The 25,280-nt window shown below is 48.3% G+C and overlaps 8 protein-coding genes across 8 annotated transcripts; 3 read left to right on the forward strand and 5 right to left on the reverse strand.

Moving 5' to 3' along the window:
- Window positions 1–527: 527 nt before the first annotated feature.
- On the reverse strand, window positions 528–1,640 carry TGAM01_v202669 (zinc-binding dehydrogenase; the record flags this gene model as incomplete). Its single annotated transcript, XM_018802125.1, has 2 exons — window positions 528–1,412; window positions 1,470–1,640. The coding sequence occupies 2 exons, from the start codon at window positions 1,638–1,640 to the stop codon at window positions 528–530; spliced, it is 1,056 nt and encodes a 351-aa protein (XP_018664480.1).
- A 1,095-nt stretch (window positions 1,641–2,735) lies between these two features.
- Window positions 2,736–3,334, reverse strand: TGAM01_v202670 (hypothetical protein; the record flags this gene model as incomplete). The annotated part of the gene is made up of 3 exons (XM_018802126.1): window positions 2,736–2,995; window positions 3,055–3,118; window positions 3,170–3,334. The coding sequence occupies 3 exons, from the start codon at window positions 3,332–3,334 to the stop codon at window positions 2,736–2,738; spliced, it is 489 nt and encodes a 162-aa protein (XP_018664481.1).
- Window positions 3,335–4,016: 682 nt separating this feature from the next.
- TGAM01_v202671 (hypothetical protein) lies at window positions 4,017–5,051 on the forward strand (the record flags this gene model as incomplete). Its single annotated transcript, XM_018802127.1, has 1 exon — window positions 4,017–5,051. The coding sequence occupies one exon, from the start codon at window positions 4,017–4,019 to the stop codon at window positions 5,049–5,051; it is 1,035 nt and encodes a 344-aa protein (XP_018664482.1).
- Window positions 5,052–5,966: 915 nt separating this feature from the next.
- Window positions 5,967–7,631, forward strand: TGAM01_v202672 (hypothetical protein; the record flags this gene model as incomplete). Its single annotated transcript, XM_024549041.1, has 5 exons — window positions 5,967–6,712; window positions 6,776–7,081; window positions 7,144–7,442; window positions 7,531–7,565; window positions 7,626–7,631. The coding sequence occupies 5 exons, from the start codon at window positions 5,967–5,969 to the stop codon at window positions 7,629–7,631; spliced, it is 1,392 nt and encodes a 463-aa protein (XP_024406156.1).
- Window positions 7,632–7,674: 43 nt separating this feature from the next.
- TGAM01_v202673 (hypothetical protein) lies at window positions 7,675–9,018 on the reverse strand (the record flags this gene model as incomplete). Its single annotated transcript, XM_018802129.1, has 1 exon — window positions 7,675–9,018. One exon carries the CDS (start codon window positions 9,016–9,018, stop codon window positions 7,675–7,677), a length of 1,344 nt encoding a protein of 447 aa, XP_018664484.1.
- A 2,932-nt stretch (window positions 9,019–11,950) lies between these two features.
- TGAM01_v202674 (hypothetical protein) lies at window positions 11,951–12,682 on the reverse strand (the record flags this gene model as incomplete). The annotated part of the gene is made up of 2 exons (XM_018802130.1): window positions 11,951–12,226; window positions 12,473–12,682. 2 exons carry the CDS (start codon window positions 12,680–12,682, stop codon window positions 11,951–11,953), a joined length of 486 nt encoding a protein of 161 aa, XP_018664485.1.
- Window positions 12,683–12,784: 102 nt separating this feature from the next.
- TGAM01_v202675 (chitin synthase 3) lies at window positions 12,785–16,066 on the forward strand (the record flags this gene model as incomplete). The annotated part of the gene is made up of 4 exons (XM_024549042.1): window positions 12,785–12,803; window positions 13,202–13,404; window positions 13,476–15,286; window positions 15,343–16,066. The coding sequence occupies 4 exons, from the start codon at window positions 12,785–12,787 to the stop codon at window positions 16,064–16,066; spliced, it is 2,757 nt and encodes a 918-aa protein (XP_024406157.1).
- Window positions 16,067–16,800: 734 nt separating this feature from the next.
- TGAM01_v202676 (amino acid permease) lies at window positions 16,801–18,774 on the reverse strand (the record flags this gene model as incomplete). The annotated part of the gene is made up of 5 exons (XM_018802132.1): window positions 16,801–17,274; window positions 17,336–17,727; window positions 17,793–18,102; window positions 18,169–18,304; window positions 18,368–18,774. The coding sequence occupies 5 exons, from the start codon at window positions 18,772–18,774 to the stop codon at window positions 16,801–16,803; spliced, it is 1,719 nt and encodes a 572-aa protein (XP_018664487.1).
- Between the last annotated feature and the right edge of the window lie 6,506 nt (window positions 18,775–25,280).

Raw genomic sequence — 25,280 nt, forward strand, 5'->3', positions numbered from 1 at the left:
ATAGTAGTTGTGTATAAGCTTAACACAACTTTTCAATATCGTACTTGCACAACCTCTATGACAAAAGGGTAGTTGTATATCACCACATCAAGTAAACGCCGCATTGCTTCATATTATTTAGCTCACACATAACTGCTTTACTGCGCCTTTCTTCCGTGTCCTATACACTCGCTTGGCTTGACGACCATTGTTTGTAGATCTCCGCGGGGCTATTAGTAATTTCTGCGGGATCTTGGTAATTTACACTCTGCATACAACACGAAAAAGAACCGAGTATAATGAACAAAGGCATTGATAACATCAAACCCATATCTTTATGAAACGATTCTAAGATGGTTTACATTCTGTCACGTATCTCTGATCAACGTACACTCATCGAATCCATAATCAAGAAATGGAGATGATAAGTAGCGTGTCCATAGAGACTACTAAACGGCTCATACAACTTGCTAGCAACTAAGGATATAGGATTTAAATCAAGAACTTTTCATACTTTTGTAATACTAATGCTAGTGCTTATTCTCAATTTAATTTGCAACCTTAACGACAACCTTTCCGTAGTGCTTCTGGTCCCACTGGTACTGATACGCCTTCTTGACATCCTCGAATGAGAAGATGTTGGAGTCAACAACGGGCTTAATCTTGTTCGAGTCAATGGCTAGGTTCATCTCCACAAACTGCTGCTTAGAACCGACAAAAATGCCGCGGACAGTGCAAACGTGGTTAAGAGCCTCCATCAGAGTGGGCTGCTTATCAGAGGGTGCGAGGAATCCGATGATGGTGATGACACCCTCCAGCTTGATGGCCTTGAGCGACTGTTCAAGACTTCCAGGGCCGCCGACCTCGAGGATGTGGTCGAATCCATTGCCATCGGGAGTCAGTGATCGGGCAACCTCGCCCCAGTTGGAAGTCTCTTTGTAGTTGATAACGTGGGTCGCTCCTAGTTTCTTCAGCTCCTCGGCCTTTTCCTTTGAAGACGTAGTGGCGACAACGGTCGCGCCAGCAGCAGCGGCGAACTGGATGCCTGAAAGACTGACACCGCCGGTGCCCTGAGTCAAGACCCACTCGCCTGGCTTGAGAGCCTTTGACTGCAGTCCGTAGAGGGCGTTCCATGCGGTCAGGGGGGCGCAGGTAAGTGTGCTGGCCTCGATGGCGTTCAAAGTAGATGGGGCCTTGACAAGGGCGTGCTCTCCAAAAACGGCGTACTCGCGCAGGGTGCCGTCGACGGCGCCGCCCAAGCCACTTTTAACGGCCTCAGGGGTGATCGGGTTAGCCTGGTGGTGCTCGTTGAACAGCGTGCAAACTCGATCTCCCTTGGATACTTTTGTGACCTTGGGGCCGGTTGCAAGAACGATGCCGGCGCTGTCAGACCCGGGGACCACGGGAAGATTAATGGGAAAGGGGTAAAGACCCTATCAGCCAAGTTAGTTCCCAGAAACCGAGATTGCGATTTTGCCAGGTTCACGTACCTTGGGGATGGCCAGGTCTCTGTAGTTGAGAGACACGGCTTCAATTTGGATCAAGACCTCACGCTCGCCGAGCTTGGGAATAGGAACGCTGTCCTTCAGAACGACGGTGTCGAAGCTGTCTTTCTTGATCTCGGTGATGGACCATGCTCGGGTAGTAGTTGGGAGACCCATTGTGATAGAATTAAAAGGATATAAAGTTATTGAGGTTGAACTTTTGGTGTTGCAGTAACTTGAGAATGCTTTGGGTTGTATGATGAATGATGAGAAGTCGTCAACTGGCGTCCATCGACAGATATATATATCGTGATGTAGAAAGCGGGTTCATTGTGGACTCGCCCCAGTTATCAGGCAAGAATAGTCCAAGGAGCTTACCGCTCTACCTTTTCCTGAGGGCCGTTCGATGTCAAGCATTGCTCTGGCAACATTAGTTACATTATGCATTATTAATGATAGATCACTCATGTTGTAACCCTCCCTACGCCTCTACGCCTAGAGTGAAGTCATCTCATTGTAAGTGTGACGACCTTTTTAGCTTCCACATCTAGCGTTGCACGTTGCATGGTGGCTTGGAGAGAGCGTTGTAAGATAGGGCTCGTTTCCTAATTTTCCACATCTGCTAAATTCAGCCTAGAGCAGATGAGACACATGGCGATCTAGTTGTCCGAATTTTTTAAGGCTTGATGGGCTTGATTTCAAATGAGGGTCCTGCAACAAAATCATACCAAACAGAGCTCCACGGCATAGAATCATTCGAGTGTCACTTAGGAAGTGACAGAGACTTTATTGGCTCGACTAACGTGCAAGCGTCGGCCGACCCCAGTCAATTCAACGGAAATGCTATTCTTGAGCGGAAGCTAGAGAGCGTCGGCCGACCCCTGCTAGCACTTCGTACACCGTCTCCCCTCAAAATTCGCTCACACTGTCAATACAGCTTCCATGTTGGTGAGGTGATACGCCAATGCGCCTGCAGGTGTCATCCGTTACGAGTTGAGGATGTTTCATGGGGCTATTGTCTACAATGCATCGACCGTCATGGGTTACAATATATTAGTAGTGGATGTATACTCTTCGAATCGGATCTTTCGCATCAGTCCAAATTCCAAAGTCTTTTGATTGAATGCCATCTACGTCTGAGCCGTATCTCCATCTTCACGCAGCTCGAACAATGACGTCTATAGTACATGGTGATTCCCTTTTTGAGTGGAGTAATACAAAGCTAATACACTCAAAGTAGCAAATCAATCCATAATGTGAAGCCCGCTGTGCTTATGACGACCCAATAAATCGAGGCAATTGCTTAGCCTCCTCTCGCTGAGCGACAAATCCCACTCTGTCTTTACAGTAGAACTCAACGCCAATGTTGCCGTTCAGGTGTGTAGCCCCGTTATCCAATGAGCCTGCCTTGATCACGATGTCGCCACGCATGATATCGAGCTTTCCGTATAGGCTAGAACCACAGTTGGAACAAAAGAAGTGTCTGTTCTTGCCCCCAGACTCTCCGATAGTATCGTACCACTTAGCCTCACCTAAGTTCGATTAGACCTTCGGTGGAGAACTTCAAGAGCAATGGGGGAAATGAGTTTACCTTTCGTGACTTGAAAGCTATCTTCGGGAACCACAGCGTTTGAGGTATATGCTGAGCCAGTCCACTGTGTGGTATTAGTGGTGTTATTTCGGTTACTTTTGCTCGGGGCTCATACCTTTTGACAATCCACGCAGTGGCAAAGAGCCGTCACCTTGGGTTTGCCTGTGTGATATTTTGTGTTAGGAGACAGCTGGGTAAAGTTGAAGTTACGGTAAGCATGGAACTCACTGCTGCTAGAGTATGCGATCTCTCCGCACATGCAACTTCCAGAAAGAGTCATTTTGGGCAAAGTGTTTTAGATGAATAGTTGATGATTATATGTTCAAAGGAAGAAACCTACGAAACATTCATTCATGCAAAAAGTTGACGGGAAATTTACCCTCTTAAATAGTCATCTGTACCTATTAACAGCCGAAGATCACAGCCGAAGATCACAGCCGATCCGGAGACACATGAATGCTCGAATTGCGGTATTCCGCATTAACCTGCGACGGTCCGACGAAGGGCCCCAACCTCTAGCAGAGAAACGGCAGATTCAACACCATCTTCATCTATTTCGAGAGACTCCAGTAACTGTTACTCCGTTTCTAGCCGGATTCTGTGCCGATCCAAGTCCGATGCTTGGAGTAGTACTTGGCGTTTTGGGTCTCTTCGACTGCAAATTGTTGACTAGGTGCAACAAAAGCATACATACTGTGCGGATCGTTGGTGGAGCTGTGAGAGTCGATTTCCGCTCTTCAGCTACGGTATGTTTACATACATTTCGGCAAAGGTAAAACTTTCCGCGGTATAATGATTATTTAGTATACTAAGTTGTATGGACAGCAAATATGCGTGTATACAGGGTACGGATTCTGTGCCTTGTCAAATCCCTAGTAATTCTTTATTACTTGACTTCTCCCTCGTCTTACATCAACACTTACATGTATCCAACGTCTAGCACCATGTCTTGTATCAGCAGAATGAAGCGCGATCTTCCATGGATCCAGCTTCCGTTTATTGCAAATGCGCCAATGAGCGGCGTTGCTACCAGCAAACTCGCAGTGGCCGTGACCTTGAGCGGAGGACTAGGACAAATTGGATTCACAGGCAGTCCGCTCAGATTGGAAGCTGAGCTGGAGAATGCTCAAGCCCAGCTGAAAGACTTTGTGGCCACGAACCAGACTCTGGATGCCCTTCCAGTAGGGGTTGGTATCATCGTCATTGGTAGCAAGCCCCAACGCTGGCTACCCATCTTTGCAAAATTCAAGCCTGCGGTAGTGTGGCTGTCTTTTGGAAGTACACAGCAAATGAAAGCCTGGACAGAAGGGATACGAGAAACAACTCCATCTTCCAAGATCTGGATACAGGTTGGAAGCGTCAGTGCCGCTTTGAAAGCAGCTCAGAGCTGCCAGCCAGATGCTTTGGTAATGCAAGGAAGCGATGCGGGAGGCCACGGCCATGCAAAAGGAGCGAGCGTGGTAACACTAGTTCCAGAAGTGGCAGACGCTCTCAAAGATCATGGACTCTCTCACATCCCCATTCTTGCAGCTGGTGGCATCATGGACGGAAGAGGAGTGGCAGCAGCTATAACTCTTGGAGCTGAAGGCGCAGTTCTAGGCACTCGATTCATTGGAGCAGAGGAAGCGAATATGGATTTGGATGTTCGCGAGGAAGTTCTCGCAGCCTCTGACGGAGGAGAGTCTACCGTGAGGTCTCGGGTATTTGACGACATTTGGGGCGCGAACCCATGGCCGCAATTATACGACGGCAGATGCTTGAGGGGCGCAATTTACGACAACCGAGAGAAGGGAATGGATATGGACTCGATACGGACGCAATTCTACCATGATTCCAGGCGGTCCCAGGCAGAGGAAGTCAACATGAGAGACATTGCTTGCATATGGGCAGGGGCGGGAGTGGGATTGGTCAAGAAACTAGAACCGGCCGCTGATATTGTAAAACAAGTGCAAGAGGGTGCGAGAACGAGGTTACATGATGCAAAATATTTGGTGTAACAGAATTACAAAGCACCACGAGCAAGTTCCCGGACCGATTTGAAGATGATTAGAAATATAGAGTGACTGTTTAACTGGTCTTGTCAGAGCTGCATAATGCCCAGTGACATGATTCATTGCAGATCTGGCATCCCAGTAAGCGTCTGTGCAATCTAGATCCTTCCGACCTGACACGGCATATCATGGAGTAGCCGTCGTCTAGCGGTGCATTGCCAGGATTCTTTCTTACATGCTGCCCAATCGGCATTCTGATCCACTGACAGGGATCGTCCGACGCATGCTTCCACGGCTTGGTAGCTCGACAGTTTGGAGCGCACTGTAGAACTAGACAACATTTGAGCAATGCTCGCACGGCGTCACCACGCGCAGACGTTTCTATCTCTGTGTCGATATTTGGAAAGCTAGCTCAGCAATGCAGCATTTACCTTGAGTCTCTTCACTAAATTGTGTACCGGCACTGTATTCAAGCAAGTCTAGCACTAAGGCTGTACTAATCAACGTTTAGCTTCCGGAGGAGGCGGACTAGATCTGACAAGGGTCGGCCGATAGCATATTAACCTTGTGTCTCCTGGTCCTTTCCGTACGCAAACCTACGACTTACATGCTCGCCAGCGATAGCCCGAATTGTCCTGCCCTGAATCGTATCCTCGCATTGCCTTCTCAACTCACGTATCCATTTTATCACCTGCTCTTTGAATGGCCGACCTGGCAGTCCTGGCGGCGAGCGGCAATGAGGTCAAAGTCTCCGCTGCTCGGACCGGTTACGTCCCCGGAACGTGCTTAAACTGCCGCCGTCAAAAGCAGCGTTGCGACAGGGTTCTTCCTCAATGCTCACGTTGTTCCATGTAGGTAGGCCTCTTGTGCTGATCACTCGTGTCTGCTACAGTAATCACAAGATCGCACATCACTAACGCCATGGCTGTTAGGAAAGCGGTTCGATGTGTCTATCCAACAAAGAATGATGCGGCAGCCCGCGGGCTCGCGCCGATATCCAACAGCACGGCTGACATGCTGTTGCCATGCTCCAGTCCTTGTGGGTTTCATCTAACGCCTCTTGGCGAGCGCAATCTGCTCTGGGCAGCTTGCTCAAATTACAGCTCCTATAGCGAAGGGGACTCCCCCCAAGCATCGCTATCTTTTCTCGTCAGAGACATATTCGGCCATGCCTCCATTGACATAACAGATATTGTGGCCAAATATTTCAGTCTTGCGTATCACTGGTTTCCCTTCTTGGACAAGGATACTGTATACAGCCAAGCAGCGCAATTTACCTCGAGCGGTTTCATCTCGGGCGGTCCGGCTAGTCGCGACAACTTTGCTCTATTGCTGCTCTCTATGCACATATTCTCGGAGAGCCCATGCCAGTACTCGCCTCATCCGGCACAGAGCGCTTTATACCGCACAGCGCGGCAGCTCTTTGCCGTTCTTCAGTCGTCTCCGGATATTCAATTGCTGCAATGCGGCATCATCTTGACGATGTACGCGTGCGGCCATGGCTTGGGCAGAGAAGCGTATGAAACCTTGACGTTATGCATTGGTCTCATTCGTCGACTCGGCTTCAGCGAATATTTTGCGACAGGTTCAAGTAATAATGCAGTCAAAGATTATCGCAGCCAACATGAGCTAGATCTCCATTGGAGCGCAATTATCTTATTGGATCGGTAAGCTACAAGTACAGCTACCTACTCAACATCTTGAAACCAATCTAAACCTGAACGCAACAGCACTATTGCTCTGTCTACCATTGATCACTGTCTGCCATACCTAGTGGAGGAAGCCCACCTCCCCCCAAATTCTGCCATCTTAAGAGTCACAAAAGCCGATCTCTACTCACAAGATCCTATCCGGAACTTCTTGGCTCGAGCCGAGCATTCTATTCGCATGGGAGATATGCTGAGGGCCATAAGAAGTTACGACTTCACCAAATATGAAGCGGTGGAAAGAGTGATGTGCAATGAAATTGGTAATTACGTTCAAATGTCTGAAGGAAGCAAGTTTCCTATTTGCGAAACTATTGCCATGACTCTCAGGTGAGCGGCACACCATCCATCTGTGAATATACTGGAATACCGGGCTTAACCATGATTGCCAGTGCCATGATTATGCTATATCGCACGAACGACTACTACAAGGTAGCAAGGCAGAATCCGAAAAGCATATTAACATTCACCTGCACACGCAATATGATCATTGAAACATGCCGTGCCGAATCCGAATGGCTAGAAAAAAACGGCTGGTTCAACAGCACTAGACCGTGCTTCATAGGACTATGTTGCTTATACGGCGCCGCCGCTCACCTGGACGAGCTTTGTGTAGATGGATTACCGGCGGAGGATAGGAGTATCCTCAGAAATGCCGTATCGGACTTTGCAAGGCGCTGGAAAATTTCAGGTATGATCTCTTTAAATTCTCCTTCTGTTTCTTTAATATTGGCGACGGTAGCACTGTGGAAGATGACCTATTCTAATTGACTGAGCAGAAAACTTTTTGCGCCATCTTGACTCAGCCAAGAGGGTAAGTGGCAACCAAAGACTTTCAAATATTTCTGAGTTTGCTAATCCTGTAATTGTCTAGTTTTAACTCATGGATCTTATCGACATTGACAGCCATTCACTTGAAGCTCTCAACCAATGTACTTTCCGTATTTTGTCAAGATCTCATCCTCCCTTAAGCGCTCAATATCTTCCTCTCTTAGGCATACCGCCACGTCAATATCTCCAGCGTCCGTCCTAGGCATAAAATAGATAAGACCTTCCATGGGCTTGAACCTGTGTCTTTTCGCTATTTGTGGCTTCCCCAGCTTTCCAAAGGACTGCTGGTATAGCCCCTGCCCAGCCCAACTTGAAAACATGACGTCGTACTTGGAAGCATCCAGCGTTGCTCCGTACACCAAGGAGCCTTTGTCTTCAGTTTCTGCTAGTGCTGTTACAAAGCTGTGGATTGGAAGGGGCTGCAGATTTTTAAGATCATCACGGAACTTTCCAGCGAGAACCGAGAGATCCATGGCACCCGCAGCATCATCCAGTGATAATTTTTGGTCGATGCAGTACACCATATGGCCCATGTACTCCGGAGGGACTCGCGTCTCTACATAGCGCCGCGAATTAATGGCGCGACAGAAAGTCGCAGTTGCTCCAGGCTGACCAGATCCAAGACGCTGGATTCGCGCAGCCGTGATCCGTTGACACACCAGCGCAGACAGCGCATCATCAGTCGAGACCCAGGAGCCTGGCGTGGAGGCAACACTCTTGAGTTCTGCTAGACTCGAACCAGGGAAGTGAAAGTACACCCACTTGGAAAGCACATCTGGTTCCGGATGGTCACCGTGAACGCGAAAGGGAGTAATGTCGGTTTTAGGCTCATCTGGGCCCAAAAGTCGAATGACGGTCCTGCGATCTCGATTTCCTTGCTCAAGTTCAAGCTGCGTAAACGATTCAGCCCGGCAGGCCTTTGCGAACAGCCGAATCAATTGGGCTAGGCCGTTCATGTCGACAATATTGTGCTGGCCGGCGAATGTGACGAGTACACCACCTTCAATAAAGTTGGCCTGGATGAGGAATACCGGAGCCGGCTCGATTGATTCGTCATACCCGATGGGGATTCCCTCTCGTGAAGACAAGATCTCACCGTCAAGCATCGACATTGGCGCGCCTGCGTCCACGATTGTCTGAAACGACGGACAAAGCTTGCGGCAGTCCTTGGCCACAACGGGAGTGAGGCGTGTCCCTGGAGCATATGGGACGATTTTTGCGAGGCCGGTTTTTCCTGGCGCCGCTCCTTCGCGGATAACGTGCCCGGAGAGCCAAGGGAATGCATCTGTGAGCGTCTTTGCCGCTGCTTCAAGGTTCTTCGTAATAGCTTCGTCGGATACTGGCTCCAGTGTGGGAAAGCCGAGGACGATTTGGGTGTAAGTTTTGAGGAACATGAGCTGTCCGAAGACGTCCTGGTATGTGGAAAAGTCCTCCATCTTGTTTTCTGTAAGGAGAATGGACTATGTGCAATTCGAGCTTGCCTGCGATTGATTGCAGCGACTGATGAAAGCGGGATGTGTGCTTTGCCGGTGAGGCCACCTTGATAGACCTTCGGCAGCTATCCCCCTCTTTTAATTAACGCGTATTGATTTATGCAGTGTGTATATGATTCCAAATTGAAGTTATAGGCCAATTGCGATAAGCGATGGATGCACTATAAATATTAGTGGCCTGCTTACATGTATATATGCCTGATCCTCTGCGGAACTACCTATGGAAACGTGACACAAGCTGTAATATAGGAGGCGACTTGGTGAGAGGAAGTCGATGAGAACATGTACGGTATAAAATGTTAGAGCTCAAGTGCGGACTTGATAAATTTATCCATTTATTTCTGGTCGATCAATTCCGATACATTCGCGTTCTATCAAGTCTCAACTTATAGCACTACTGCTGTAAACGACCTAGCCCTTCATATAATATTCAAAGGTTCCGTTACTTACATGCTAGGTCTGCGCTCTTTGTTTCATACAGGTAGACTGGAGGCGATGTCGAGGATCGGTTGCGCCCGCAGGACCCCGCTCTCGCCCTATCTTTTTCCAGCAGCAATTAGATAGATACTTACTACCTTGGGCTAGATGCTCGACATTTGGACGCCTTTGAAATCTCGTCTATTGAAACAAGAAGTCGTGAAAAAGGAGGGGGAAAAAAAAGAAAATATATGATTGCGCCACTGCGGTATTAATCTTGTTGGTGATGTAACACTGTCTCAGGTAACGGAATGCCTTGTATACACAATAGCGGCCCCCGACATTCATCGCGTGAACCCCGCGCCTCTTCTAAGCGCAGATATAGGCCTTGAGTGTGCGAAGCAGGTTGGTACAGACTGTATTGTGACATGGCTCTTTGAAACGACAAAGTTAGAGCATTTGAGGCCTTCCTGTTAGGAAATCGACTGGAACTTGCGCATTCTTTGGTATACGGGGATCTTATACGACTTGTATTTTCTGAATCTTTCTGTCATATGATCAACCCTACATCATTGCAAGGGAGAAATCAATTTCTTTCGTTTATCCCGCTGTCAATCCTGCTACATTGCTTGCAGATTTTGTTAAAAAAGAGCTGTTTTATATTATCTGCTACATTCTAATGACCGATGTCTAGTAAGGTATCAGTAAGTTGAGAAAGTTGGAAGCCAAGCCATGTCGGTCATCATATGCTTTGATGGCGTACAATTTAAGAACAGCTTGGATGCGTCGCAATCGGGAATTTGGACTTGAACGTGCATATAGATTAGTCCAAGGCCTCGGCAACCTTCTCCGAATTCGCGCTTACCTTGGACAATGTCAGAAGAAATGCGTGAAAGACACATTTAGCGACGCGAACTAAGCAATGCCTAAGCAAGCGCCTGTGCAAATATCACTTAAATACTTGTTTAGTCACTGTGCCTCGCTGTTTATAGCTGTGCTTTGTAACGCCAACTCACGTTACTGACGAGAAATATCAAGAAACACTCGGCGTAGTATCTAGCGTTGGAAAGAGAAAGCTGCCGACAACACGGAGAATACGATTATTAATTAAGCTTATTCACTCCGCCTTCTGATATAGAATCACGTATTTGCAATGCCAGCTAATTATATCTACCTTGCGCAGTTGGTGGCGCAATCGATGCTGCAGACGGGTTTGGTACCCTTTTCATGTTAACGAATACTCACGATTCTAGCTTATGACATGTCAAGTAGTTTTTTTTCCCGGTGAGTTTCATAATCTACCCATAGTCACTTGCTGTTAGTAGACTCGTATATTTCGTAGATGAACAAGACGACTGGGGAGCTTGTAGCCGTGGACACCCATGTCATGGCAGCAGGAAGAGCACTGAAGGAATTCGACACGTCAGCTACATCCTAGCGTTAAGTTCAAGATGCCCCGCGAGGCAGTTTGAAAGCCCCGCATTTGTTTGGTCAAGAAGGAAAAGTCAGTAGTCTAGATCTGAGGCTGAAGGGAAGAGATAGAGGCTAGTAAAGTCTGGCTGCTGATATTGTGCAACGCTTTTGCTCATGCACTGTTATACAGTCAAGTTTGCTGTCGAGAAATTCGCTGCCTTGGGTGGAATCAAGAAGTGTAGTAGATATGGGAATTCAGAGCGGGTTTCCATCTTTGCCATCCTCTATCAGCCATTTACCTGCAAACAAAAAGGCCCATTATAAAATCTGGAGCATTTCAACGACACCATGCTGATCTTCATTAGGAGAAAAAGTTTTCCAAAAAGGGCGATCCCCAGATTGGCCATGGTCGAGCGATTGACTTTGCTAGACGCATCAGCCGTGACGACAAAGGCAACGCGTGGACAAGAGGCTTGGAGGCCCTTGACCCGTTATGCGACGCCACCAGAGACCATGATTGGGTGGTTGCCGACGAGGCTGAGCTCTGATGGGGGTTTTTGTTTCTACAGCTGACGGCGGGAGGCTTTCTTTCAGATCCGTGGCAAATGTTTATTTTTAGCTCTCTCTCGTGATGGAGAGTCTGTGGAAGTCGGGGAAGCTTGCCGCATGAATATCGACGGGATGGTGGCGCTGACGACGAATAACCGCCTACTAATACTATGGATCATGTGAGAGACATGTAGCTGGCTCGCACTCTCATCGGTATTCCTATGTAAGCTTGAATGTGATATCGCGCTTGATGATCATTGCAGCATGGAGGAGTCGTGCCGCCATCTAGCCGCCCTTTGTCGACTGCAGTAGCGCCTCTCTACTCCCCTCCCCGGTGGGCATATTTGGTGGAGCAGGTGCATGCGCTGATAGACTCTTCTCACACAGAACAGATACAGCACATGCATAATAACATGATAACGAAATCAAGGCTGGGGGTACGTGTATGTAGTAGGACAGCGCACAACGCACTCTGAGAGCACCCCCTGAGTTTGTGTTACAAAACACGCAGCATTGCTTTGATCCGTTCGATGTGGTATCTTATCGACGTCACTGTTTGCGCTCCCCCGTCGCCAAGGCAATTGGTGGGGTGCTGCGCGCCGTGGACCAGTAAAAGCCCGCCAGTCTGCCTTCCGCCAGGGCCACCAAGCTCCGGCGAGACGCTACAGGCCACTAAACCCCCACTAGCACCTCTGAAACCGACAGCTGGGCCAAGGGGGTCATCTGAAGGGGTTTTTGGGGCTTCGGCTCCAGCTTCATTGAAACTCATCAGCTGTGAAACCGCCGTTTGGTCTTTTCACATCCTCATCATTTTCTCTTCTTCCTCATGCGCTCTGCGCTCTGATTTGCGAGACATCCCCAGAGATCACTGCAGCTATTTACGATTACGATTTAGCTCCTAGCGAGAAGATCCCCCGTTGTACCTACGTATCTGCTTCGTACCCTTTGCCAACAACCCTAGCATTTCGCGCGACACAGGTGATCTGCGAAAGTCGACAGAAACACGGCCCCGACGTACCTTGCATATTACCCCAAAGCCGCCCATTGGAGCTTCATCGACAAGGCCCTGAACCATCCCAGGGTGCGCGCACAGGCCCTTGCTTCCTCCAAACCATCGGACGACGACGACGCAGAGTTGCTGCTGCGCCGCCTTCTTGGACTCGACTCCATTCCACGCGCCACCGGAAGCAACGTGGAAGGGAGAGAAGAACAAGAACCCGCGGCTCATCTTCGCCATTTACGTCGCTCACTACATCACCTCTACCTCTACTTAGGCAGTATCTACCTCGTACCGTCCATCACTAGCACGGCCAACTGATTCGCGCCAACCATGTCGTATAATCGCCTAGGTATGTATGCTTGCAATCTTCCAATTGCCCCTTCTGACGACTCTTGGCCCTCGACCCCCTGCCCGCTTAATCTCGAACACCCACTTTTGCCCACTTCGTCCCTACGACTCCCTGTTGCGACATCCTCACCTTCTTCCCATTGCGATGCTCGACGCTCTTGGCTAGCTTCTCCCCAAGATCCCTGAGTGTGCGGCAGGCTACGTGCTACGTGATACGTGATATATACTGCTAGCTGCCATACAGTTGGCTGGGTCGCGCATCTCTGCGTTGTTTCTACCTCTCTCTTCTTCTCTCTTACCACACTCAGTTCTTATTCCTTGTTTGGCGTTTTCTTTGCACTCGACGACTGGCTTGCGCTCTTTTGACCATTCGCCGCATCTAACCAACTATACACGCAGACCACAACCACGAGGACGACCAATATCACCAGATGGATCCTCGGGGCAACCCATACAGGACTCCGTCGCCTGGACACCCGCTTCAGCAGGGATACCAGATGGAAGAGAATCCCTATGGCCAGCATCATCCTCAGAATGCCCAGATGCCTCCTCATATTGGCCGGCTGGCAAGCCCAAGCGATCAGCTACACATCAACCCCGCTGTGAGTGTTCAACATAATGCTATTCGTAAACCGTCCAAGAGTTGCGGCAACTGACTAAGTTTTTGTCCCAGGCCTCGGTTGATGCGTTATCCTACCAGCACAGCCAGAATCCGTCCGACTACTCATTAAACCCAGAGGCCCATCACGATGCTTACTACAACGCTCCTTATGAACCGCAGCACGGCGGCCAAGGCTACGATCAGCACCAGGGCTACGACCAGCCCGGCTACGACCAACAAGGTTACGACCAGCAGGGTTACGACTATGACGACCAACGACCGATGCTCTCACATAATAACTCCGACCACCCGCTCACCCAGCAGGAAGAGACCCGGCCTGTTACGCCCCAGGGCGGCATCAAAAGATGGAAGACGGTGAAGCAGGTGCTTCTATACCGTGGCAATCTGGTGCTTGATTGCCCGGTGCCGCCTGTAATGTTACGCGAAAACCCTCACGGCGAGCGTGATGAGTTTACACATATGCGATACTCGGCTGCGACCTGCGACCCCAAAGACTTCTACGATGAGAATTTTACGTTGCGTCAGAGACTCTTCAGCAAGCCTCGCCACACTGAACTGTTCATCGTTGTTACCATGTACAATGAAGACGACGTTTTGTTTGCACGAACCATGGTTGGTGTTTTCAAGAACATTGAATACATGTGCAACCGTCCAAACAGCAAGACCTGGGGCAAGGACGCCTGGAAGAAGATTGTGGTCTGCATTGTCAGCGACGGTCGTTCAAAGATCAATCCCCGAACAAGGGCAGTGCTGGCTGGTCTTGGAGTCTACCAAGAGGGTATCGCCAAGCAGCAAGTGAACAACAAAGATGTGACGGCGCATATCTATGAATACACCACCCAGACGCACTTGCAGCTGACCAAGGACGTTGTCTCGCTCGTTCATCGCCGAACACCTGTTCAGCTGCTCTTTTGTCTCAAAGAGAAGAATGCAAAGAAGATCAACTCACACAGATGGTTTTTCCAGGCATTTGGCCGCGTTCTGGACCCAAACATTTGCGTCCTCATTGATGCCGGTACAAGACCGGGTGGTAGTTCCATCTACCATCTGTGGAAGGCGTTCGATCTGGAACCCATGTGCGGAGGCGCCTGTGGTGAGATCAAGGCCATGTTGGGAACTGGTGGCAAAAACTTGATCAACCCTCTGGTTGCAACGCAAAACTTTGAGTACAAGATGAGCAACATTCTGGATAAGCCCTTGGAGTCGGCATTTGGCTTCATCTCCGTCTTGCCCGGCGCCTTTTCAGCTTATCGATATGTCGCCTTGCAGAACGATAAGAACGGCCAAGGCCCTCTCGAAAAGTATTTCTTGGGTGAAACACTGCATGGTGGCCACAAAGCAGGCCTTTTCGAGTCCAACATGTACCTGGCCGAGGATCGTATTCTCTGTTTCGAGCTGGTCACTAAGCGAAACTGTCACTGGATCTTGCAGTACGTCAAGTCTGCCACTGGCGAGACTGATGTGCCCGACACAGTGACGGAACTGGTCCTCCAGCGACGTCGTTGGCTCAACGGTTCTTTCTTCGCCGCCATCTATGCCATTGCTCATTTTCACGACTTCTTCCGCTCCGACCACTCGTTCTTCCGCAAAATTGCCTTCTTCATTGAATTTGTCTTCAATACCATCAACATGATCTTTGCTTGGTTCGCAATTGGTAACTTCTTCTTGGTCTTCAAAATCCTGATTACAAGTCTGGGCTCAGACGATCTCCTCGGCAATGTTGGCAATATCCTGGGCGTTGTATTTGAGTGGTTGTATGGCGTTTGTCTAATCACTTGTTTCGTCTTGTCTTTGGGTAATCGGCCGGCCGGTTCTGGCAAGCTTTACACTGCTATGGTCTGGTTCTGGGCTGGTATCATGATGTACGTCTTTGTCCCTTCTCCTTCTAACTGGACGTTTACTAACCCGAATTGACCAGATACTTGATGTTTGCTGCCATCTTTATTGCCGTCAAAGCCATTATCGCAGATATTCATAGCGGAGGCGGGTTCAGCATTAGCGAAATATTTAAGAACCAGGTTTTCTACACCCTCATCGTTTCCGTCATGTCGACCTACGGTATCTGGCTTATCGCATCCATCCTCATGTTCGATCCATGGCACATGGTTACATCATTCCTTCAGTACATGCTCCTGACGCCAACCTTTACCAACATTCTCAATGTCTACGCCTTCTGCAACACCCACGATGTCTCCTGGGGTACCAAGGGTGACGACAAAGTGGAAAAGCTGCCGTCCGTCAACACCAAAGACGGCCAGGGCAAAACAGATCTTCCCGACGAGGGTGATTTGAATGCGCAGTACCAGCGAGAAGTCTCCGTCTTCAGCGTCAAATTCAAGGAAGTTAAGTCAGAACCCACAGAAGCCCAGCTGCAAGAGAAGCAGATGGACTACTACAGAGGTGTACGAACTGGTGTCGTACTGATCTGGATGATTTCCAACTTTGCCCTCGCAGCCGTGGTCTTGAGCTCTGCTGGCCTGGAGAGGATCACGCCTGGTAACGAGCAGGACATTGAGAACCAGCAAACAGAGCGATCCAACATTTACATGGCCGTCGTGCTCTGGAGTGTTGCAGCCCTGAGCAGCTTCAAATTCTTGGGCGCCATGTGGTTCCTCATCGTCCGTCTATTCAGAGGTGTCTAAAAAGACCCTGGGTAAGGCCCATCGAAGGTTATACGAATTTGACAAATGAAGTTGGAAAAAGAAGATGAAAGAAAAAAAAAATATACAAAGCTCTCAGCGGGCTACGATAAAACATGGTGCTATTATCATTTCTTTTTGAATTATACCCCCTTTTATATATACATTCTATGACTGGAAGGGAAAACACACACATCCCGACGACATGCTGGAATTTTTGCGCTAGAAGGAGAGCAGAGGAGAGGAGGCTTGACTTGTGTAACTATCTGTCTTCCTGCATGCGTACGTTTTTGACGGCCGGTGTGGAATTTTCTTTCTTTTTTTATATAGCACACGACGGGGCGTTCTTATGAACGAATGTGTGTGAGTTGGTGGCGTTTCTCTTTTCCTCGTTTTTTCTCTTTTCATTTTGCAAAAATGCATTTGCATAGCAGATATTTTAGAATACGCTGAATGATGATGAAGCATTTGTGATTCTGAATGTGTCGCCTTCGAGTTGTCTATCATGGAGAGGCTGGGCCCGCCCGAGTCTAATGCTTTAAGGAGCCAGTAGGGTATTCATTGAGAATCTATACGCATCTAATCATAATAGTGACAATATTTCGTAGCATCAGGTATACTATATCCTATACCTTGTAATCATAATTGTAAAATGGGAGAACCAGGTCAATCTACTACCATCCCAAAATCGGCTATGTATCAAAGCAACAGGACCATTCATAACTCCAGTATGACTTTTAGAAAAGCCATGCAACATAGCGGTTGTAAAACTTATGCGCGCCCTGGCTGTCTGCGTTCTTAATCTGTTCTTGCTCCAGGTAGTCCGCCTCCTGCGAATCGATGATGTCTTTTCCGGTGTAAAAGTCTGCCTCGTGAGGCTTGACACCTCGACTGCCGGTGAGGAGCATGTGTCCGAAGAGCATGGCAATATATAGAGGAATTCCAAGGTATCCTGTAATGAAGTTTTTGTAGTCAAACTCGGAGTCTTTGGTGTGGATAAAGACGTTGAAGTTCTTTGTCAAACTAATAAGAATGACAAAGGCCAAGCAGATGACGGTCCCCCAGAATCCTTGAGGAGCGACATAAGGCATGGCACTATCGGGAATGTTCTGGGCGCGGCGAGCGCGCAGGAAGAAGAGGTAGGTGACAAGGATGGAAATCCAAGTCAATATACCAAAGATAGTAACAAGGTTAACGAAATAGCCAAAGACCTAATAATCGTGTCAGAATAGATCCTTTTACGCATCACGAGGGATAGCCAAAGAAACGTACCACCGTGCTGTTGGTAGATGCGTTCATAAATGCCAGACAACAAATCGTTGAAGAGAGGGCAAGCGCCGGGTAGGGCACGCCGCGTTTATTCGTCTTCTTGAAAATAGCTGGGGCTGCATTATCTGACGCAAGGCCATAGAGAGTTCGGGTCGCAATGTACAAATCAGAGTTGGAGGCGGAAAAGACAAAGACCAGGATGCAGGCATTGATAATGTGCGGGAGGACCTTGACACCGGCGACAGTGGCCGCGACAACGAAAGGCGAGGCGTTAGCGCTGGTTGATTGCTTGTTGGCAAAGGCGAGATCTGGGCTGTTGTAGGGAACAATCATGCCGATAAGGAAGATACTGAGGCAGTAGAAGAAGAGGATACGGAAGAAAGTAAGCTTGATAGCTGCGGTAACTCGTTAGCGCCTGCTATACGGAAGTGCAACCGGCAGGAAGAGGAGTAAGACATACCCTTAGGAATGCTTCGTCGAGGGTTCTGGGCTTCACCAGCAGTGACACCAACCAGCTCGGTTCCAAGGTAAGCAAAAGTTGCGTTGACCATGACAGACCAGAAGCCGAGGAATTTGCCCAAAGCGCCATCGGCGTACAACTCAGCAAATGCGCCGGGATTATGCCAGTATCGGAAGCCAGGAGCATCGCCACCGGGGCCACCTCCGCACGCAATAACGAGAGAGAAGATGATAATACCGACGATGATAATGACCTTGAAAGATGACAACCAAAACTCCAGCTCGCCGAAGAGCTCAATCCCTAGGTAATTCTGTGAAATTGTTAGGATACGGTAGGAAAACTGAGAAGAAGAGACAAGAAAAAGAAATACACATACGACAACAATGATAATGACTAAGAAGATGGCAATCCAGACACCTGGGTTGACCTTGTCTCGAGGCAGCCAATACTGAATGACCAAGGCGGCAGCCGTCAACTGATTCGGAGTGGTGATGATGTACTTGAACCAATATCTTGGGCTTCCATTAGCGGTTTCACCCTCCAAATCTGTAAATCGCAGTAGATTCACAACTCACGTCCAGCCAAGAGCAAATCCCAACGATGGGTGGCAGTATCGCGTCGCGTAGCCCGTAAATCCAGCACTCATAGGTAACCAAGCCGCCATTTCTCCCAAGCATGCCATAACACCGAAGACGAGAAGTCCGACGAAACAGTACGAAATGAGCAATGAACCAGGTCCTGCTTGAGCGAGAGCCTTGCCAGTACCAATGATGAGACCTGTGCCGAGAGCGCCACCGATGGCAATCATGGAAATGTGACGGGCCTTGAGACCGCGATGCAGAGACGTCTCGGCTGAAGTCTCCAAGCCGCGGATGTGAACATTTTCGAAGTTGCCTTCGCCGTTGCTGAATTTCTCGGCATCGTGGCCATACCCGGTATTATTGGGAGAATGGGCGTAGAGCCCGTCGTCTTGAGAGCTCATGGCGGAGAGATTCTTAACAACTGATCGGGTTTCGGTCGCGAGAGGAGGAGAAGCCTGAACTTCAAAAAATAGTCTATAATCACCTGGCGGCGGCTCCTAGATACTCTTGGCCACCAGAGTCGTCGACAGGAGATGATGAGCGACAGAGGGTAGAAGAGAAGACCGCGATGGCTAGAAGGAAAGGCCTTCGTACGGAAGAGGCAGCCCCGGAAGGTTATAAACGATACGGCTGGGTACTAGGGCCGTTGGCATCGATCAAAGATGTATGTACCTAATATGGAGAATTACGGAGTATGCCTTTGCACCTACCACAGGCTATTAAGCGTTGGGTTTAGGTTTACCCAGTTAGACAGGCTCGTTCCACGTTCCAGCCTCCATGTATGCGCACTGACAGCATGTACAAGTACACAAGGAAGCCCCGAGGCTACCCCATACCGAGCCATGGGGACGTGCCCAAATCTCGACCTTGCTGTCGCCAGGCTAGGCCTATCGCTGGACTAGCCGTAAGCAGAAACGAGCAAAAAGTCCGAAGTTGGATCATCGGCGGTGGAGAAGGAAGCTGAGAGAGGCAAAGAACACGGCCTCGTGGGCTGCATTGACCGGGGGCGAGGCCCTTGAGGCTTAGTCGATTGAGATTGGAAGACCGCTCTTTTCCGCCACTTTGTAGTATGTACGATGTATGTGTATGTAAGTACTACTGGAGCGTCCGCCAAGGGAGCTAACTCTTATTTTTAGCTTGGTGGAGGCACATTCAACACATCAAATGCTGTAGATTGGCAAGATGTTGACGCTCTGGTCGGTCTTGGCTGCTGGGGAAAGTTGGGGGTGATGGCGCTTTGGCCGCGTAGAGTTTGCGTTCTCTCTGTATGTTTTTTCCTCTTCTTCTGCTTTCTTTGGCCGAAATGTACATGGTAAATACCCGTGTAGCATACTGTACTTGAAGTCGTGGTTCGGAACGATCGCTGTAAGGCTGTCGTTTCATCGCTTGGTTCCTTTCTCTCCAGCCACTCGAGCAGGTGGAGGAACGGCTGGTTTGTCTCAAGTGAGTGTTGATGTCTTGATTGCGTGCAGCAGCGGATCATGTCGCCTGACTCGGGCCTGGTGGCAGTGGTACCAATCTTGTCTGTGCCATGCGAGGGGATGTAGGGGCTGGCCGTACGCGAGTCGTCGCCTAGCAGTGAGTGAACACGGAGAGACTTGAGCCGATGGTAGCATTCTGGAGAGGCCCGAGGCCCTGGCAGTTTGCCACGAGTCGGGTCATTGCGTTCCTTGCCATCGAGCATCGCCCACGTTATCTCGCCCCGCTGGCGGCCCAAGCCCCTTATCTACTCGCTTGATGCTGTTAGTAAGTGATATCAACAACGGCATTTGTGGTAGCTATAAGTAGAAGCAATAGACCAAAGTCATTGTCTCAGCTTACCGAAGCCATTGTTGGATTCCAATCTCATAGGCTGTCGAAACCCAGAGAGCATCAGCCGAGGGGCCAATTCTGGTTACGTACCAGGGAAACTTGGGATGAATTGGGGAATTGGAGAATCCTGGAAGACACAGCGTGGAATCAATAGCAAGCGGGCTCCGTGAATACGCAGCCCAAGCCATTCATCAGACGTGCCAAGGCCTTTGCGAGCCATGCTGGTGCCTGCAAGTGATTGATTGGGTTGTGGTTGGTTGGCTGAACAGAGAGAAACGGGCTGCTAGAAAGCGCCACGCTTTCATGGCGCGGAGGAAGAGTTCTAGAAGTGCGAGCTAGCAGGATAAGCACTTCGCTTAGCGCTGTTAGGGACTGTTTAGGCCGCTGGCTACCGTTAGCAGCAGCCTACAGCGAGCTTCCGGCGCTATGCTTGTGCCTGTTTTAGGCGCCGAGATGCGCAAATTTGCTCCCTAGCATTGGGTGCATTGATGATCAAGTCTTATCAGGGCCGATTCTTATCTCTCCGAATCTTCTAAGCGACTGATAACGTGTAGATTCAATATGAATTTGTAAGTGCAGTTAACCTCGTCTCTCAGGCTTCATTTCATCCGCCCATTTGCGTCTCCCAGCCAGCAACAGCGAGTCTTGAGCTCATACAACCTTCTACCGTGCAAAGCGACGGATTATTTCACTCGCCAATGCCCGCACTAAGCAAGCCTCGTCCGCTTTTGTGGATTCTCTAGTTCTAGGTTATCTTAAGGTTGTTAGACCCGCCACGCCACTCGGCTTTCGATTTTTCTATTTGTCGGTACCAAGGATAAGCATTTCGACCTGCCTAATTGGGCCTTTGACGTGATTTACCCCAATCCTGAGGTCAAGGGCCGCTGGGTGGCACGTTCTCATCGGACGCAAAGAGACGGGATTCATCATGTGCGGCTGACCACTGGACAAGAACGGAGCTGAGGAGCTGGTAGCTGTGCAAGAGAAGCGATGGACTGCGCTATGGTCTTATTCTGAACTCTGACGAGTATACAACCTCAGCAGACTTGTTTTCCCATGCTTCAGTTGTCAGTGTTCAAATCGTCAGCTGTTTGAGCGGCATATTGCTCCCGTAGCAGCTGACGTCTTTCCATCTACAGATCTCGCCATCTGCTAGTCCTTGCAAAGTGCATTCTTTCGTGCCGGTATCCGTGCAAGAAAGCTCTAATTTGGCTCATCGATGGAAAGTACACGAATCATCACCAAAAAGTGCATGATAATGTGAGTACTGAAGAACACTGAAAGCTCTTGGCTGTATACATGTACATGTACGCAGTATACTCCCTGTTCAATATTTCGCCTTTTTGGGATGCGTAATTACTCCGTGCGGTACTCTACAAGTGCCACTCCACGCACAGAAAAGACTCGAGTTATTTGTTTGTTTGCTTATATGAATCGGGAAAATTGATTCTCTTCTTGCCTCTCTCCACACCGTCTTTTAGGAGCATTCATTGTCCTCCAAGTGGAGGTTTCGCCAAGACTCTTATCAATTCTCAACACGGAGAACTAGCGTTGGAAGCAAAGATCAACTTGCGTCCTTTTCTCTTGGCTCTTGGCATAAGCCTCCATGATTTAGTATGATGTATTTGTACTTTACCCCATACACAGGATAACTTGGCAAAAACGGAGCTGTAGGTACTACTCGGATTAGACTATTAAGCAGGGCGCGTCATGCTCCTCAGACTCCAACCCGCGAAGCAATACATCGCAGATGCTACACAAAATCGCCAGATACTGCCTAGCATTGGCATTCTAACTACATGTACTTAGTAGGTAGTGTTAACAGGATCCCGTTCAGAATGTTTTGCATTGACAACTAGTCCGCTCCTACGCTGATCTCTTGTGCCTGCAGGAATTAGAGCTGGGCTACTTCCCCGGATCCCCAGCTTTCAGATGCAAATGCTACGCTATGAATGCTACTAAATGATACAACAGTATCGTATCGTAGCGTACGTCTATTCACATGTTTGGACGGGGGTCTCGGCCAACGACCGGAACATCGCTCCACAAACAAAAAACGTCTCAAAGCATGTCTTGCCACCCGCCACGGGCTCTTTCGGAAGTCGGGCCTGGATTCACGGCGCAGTTCACGGACCATGCCAGCACTGCCATCTTGTCTCCAGCGATGGATCAGACCACCTCCTTCAATTGTTAGATTCTGGGCCAAATTCGCCAAAGAATCACGGGACATGCCTCCAGGTGGAGGTGTCACTAATTGCGCAGCTTCTCCAGCGCCCGAGACAGCTTTGGTACGTCTACTATAGTGCTGCAGCGATACCTACATGTAGGCAGACACGACTTTTAGTTTCCCTTCCAGAAAAACACCCATAAGTAAGCTTAAATAAACTTTATTGCGGCCACGTATATGTATGATAGTCCACATGTGCGTAGACGTGTCTTGTAACTATTCTCGTGGGATCAAATTATAGCTTTCAAATTGCAGACGTACTCAGACTTATGATTTGTCAGGCCAGAGCGCGGTGTGGAGAGAAAGTCTTTCCAAAGAAAAGAAGAAAGGTACACATATAATATCGTATTTGAACTGGCAATATCTCACTACTTCTATGTGGTATAGATGTGATTTTGAGCTTTTGATGCGACGGCCTGTAAGACATTTGTAAATGTACCTATGCAGTCGTAATTTGCTCTTCCAAGCTTTGCTACATGGGCCTCCTTTTACCAACTTATTGGTGTTGTTTCACTTGCCATAATGCGCTGCTGTGAAGGATCTCTTCGATCACCTGATATGCAACTGCTTCTAAAAAGTTATACGAAGTTGCATACCTAAAAAGCGTGGATTATTTCCCAGAAACGAGGTAATACCTGCAATAGGGAAGAAAGTACACATCCAACCGGGAGATACTAGACCCTCTGTTTATGCTAAGGCGGACAACAGTCAAGCTGTTTGAGTAAATTTATTCACTTTCGCTGAAAACTAAGCTGCAGAGCCACCTACTGAGTCGGCGATTTTTGGTGTATTACATGTGAACAGTACGTTATGTGTAACACTGCTAGAGCCCGACGACGGAGAGATCATTATGGCAAAACACGGCCTCGGACGGCTAACTGTAGCTAAGACCACCCCATAAGCAAAACCTACGAAATACTACAGGCACATTCAGACTTATTCGGCCTCAATATTTGACCGAGTTTGAAAAGACTTTGAACTATCTGACTACTGTCTTTGCTGTTTTAATTGTTTACAATCCTGCTTGACGTTGGCTTTGCCACTCAAAGTTATACTGACAACACTCTCGCCTGTCAAAAGTCCATGAAGCATTTTTTTAGTCATGAGACATGATTCTCATCTCAACAAAGATGGGGGGAAATCGTTAAAGAAGCAATTCGTGATATGGTCAATTTTAGCGATACTGCGCTATCTTTATAATCACTAACCTATTATTGAAGAACAAGAACCTAGTATATGTAGGAAAATTGTCAGATTCGTCCTTTCTCCTGCACCGGTTCAAGCAAATATTGTTTTCAAGAAGCTATAGGATTCTTTACAACTGTGTTGAAGGCTACAAAAATGGCTGATTATGGAGTTTACTCTCTGCAGTTTCAAAAATACTTTCGAAAGTGTAAGCAACAGTTTTGTTGCGTGGTAAATTAGCTTTAGGAAGTCCATACGCGATTGAAAGCAGCAGCAGCTGGCCACTGTTGTAAAGAATATATGTATAAGGCACCCATCAACACCCGACTTCTCACGTCATTATCATTATTCTGGTTTCGTTATTGAAAGCTATGCAAAATCTCTACTCGCACAGTTTCGTAAATGATACTGCCGTTTAGATAATTGACGTCTCTCATTAAATATTCAAGATACTGCTACTCATACGTAGATTTAGGTAAGGTAGCTGTCCAAAATGGCCATCTTGGCCAAGTAGCCCCCCCGCACAGACGGATAGGTACCTACCTTGTTTACTACCTAGGTAGGTAGTAATCTGCTAAGATACCTTAGGTACGTGTGTTAAGGGAAACGTACCTAGGTACTTTATATACGTAGGTACATGTACCTTGGTATACCTTGTACTCTGCCTGCTGGATTAGGTACTGAAATCGCTCATCTGGCTATGAGCAGTCACCAATCATACATACATGTAACCACTCTTGGGCATCTGATACCCAACTGAGACCCACTCTACCTGGTATTTAATAATTCGCGATGCACAAACCTCTCATACACCTTGGATCTGACATTGGCGCTTTGTCCAACTCCCGTTGCAAAAATTACCATGTCCTTTGGCTAATAGGCGATTTTATCGCGGTGGGAGAGCTTTGTTGGAAACTTTATTCTCAAGTCTATAAAGTTTCGCGAAATGCTCCCGAAGAACTCCGTGGACTTAATGAAGAGCTGGGAAACTTTCACAATTCTATCCAGCTACTTCTAGAAGAGCTCAAGAACAAAGACTCAATTTTGTCAAACTCTGGGGAAGTTCGAAACGGCATCGTTCGTCAAATCATGTTACACTCAGGAGAAACCCTCAACGATATGCTGGAGCTCTCTAAGCGTTATCCAGATCTCCAAACCCCATCTACCGCGCAAGGAAAGCGACGCAGGCTGCTTATTTATTGGGACAGACTGAAGTTTTCACAGGAGGTCAATAAAAATCAATGATTTGAGATCCAAAGTAAGAACAGCATCTTATCAGCCTCGACCGAGCGTCGTGCACTGAACATCTTACAGATAATGCTTCATAATTCTCATCTGACTCTTATCCTGCAAGGTGCTCAAAAGTAAGTCATTGCTGGAAATATCATGAAGTAAACTAAATGTTGGAAGTTCATCTTTAGAGCGTATAGAAAAACAAAATGCGCAAACCGACAGAAAGTTGGACGAGCTACGACGATTAATCGTGTTCAATCCCGCTCAGCGAGATCAGCCGATGCTTACAGCGTCATTAGATCCAAATATCTTGATGGAGCTGAAAAATGTATTTCTGCAGAATGCAGAGCCTGACAATCGGCCCTGTGCCTCAATTGGTATTGGTAGCTGGCTTCAAATAGGGCAATGGTGGCTTATGAAGGTAGAGTGTTTAAATATGCTACCACATGC

Source organism: Trichoderma gamsii (genome assembly GCF_001481775.2).
Source record: "Trichoderma gamsii strain T6085 chromosome Unknown Scaffold_7.2, whole genome shotgun sequence".
Taxonomy (NCBI): domain Eukaryota; kingdom Fungi; phylum Ascomycota; class Sordariomycetes; order Hypocreales; family Hypocreaceae; genus Trichoderma; species Trichoderma gamsii.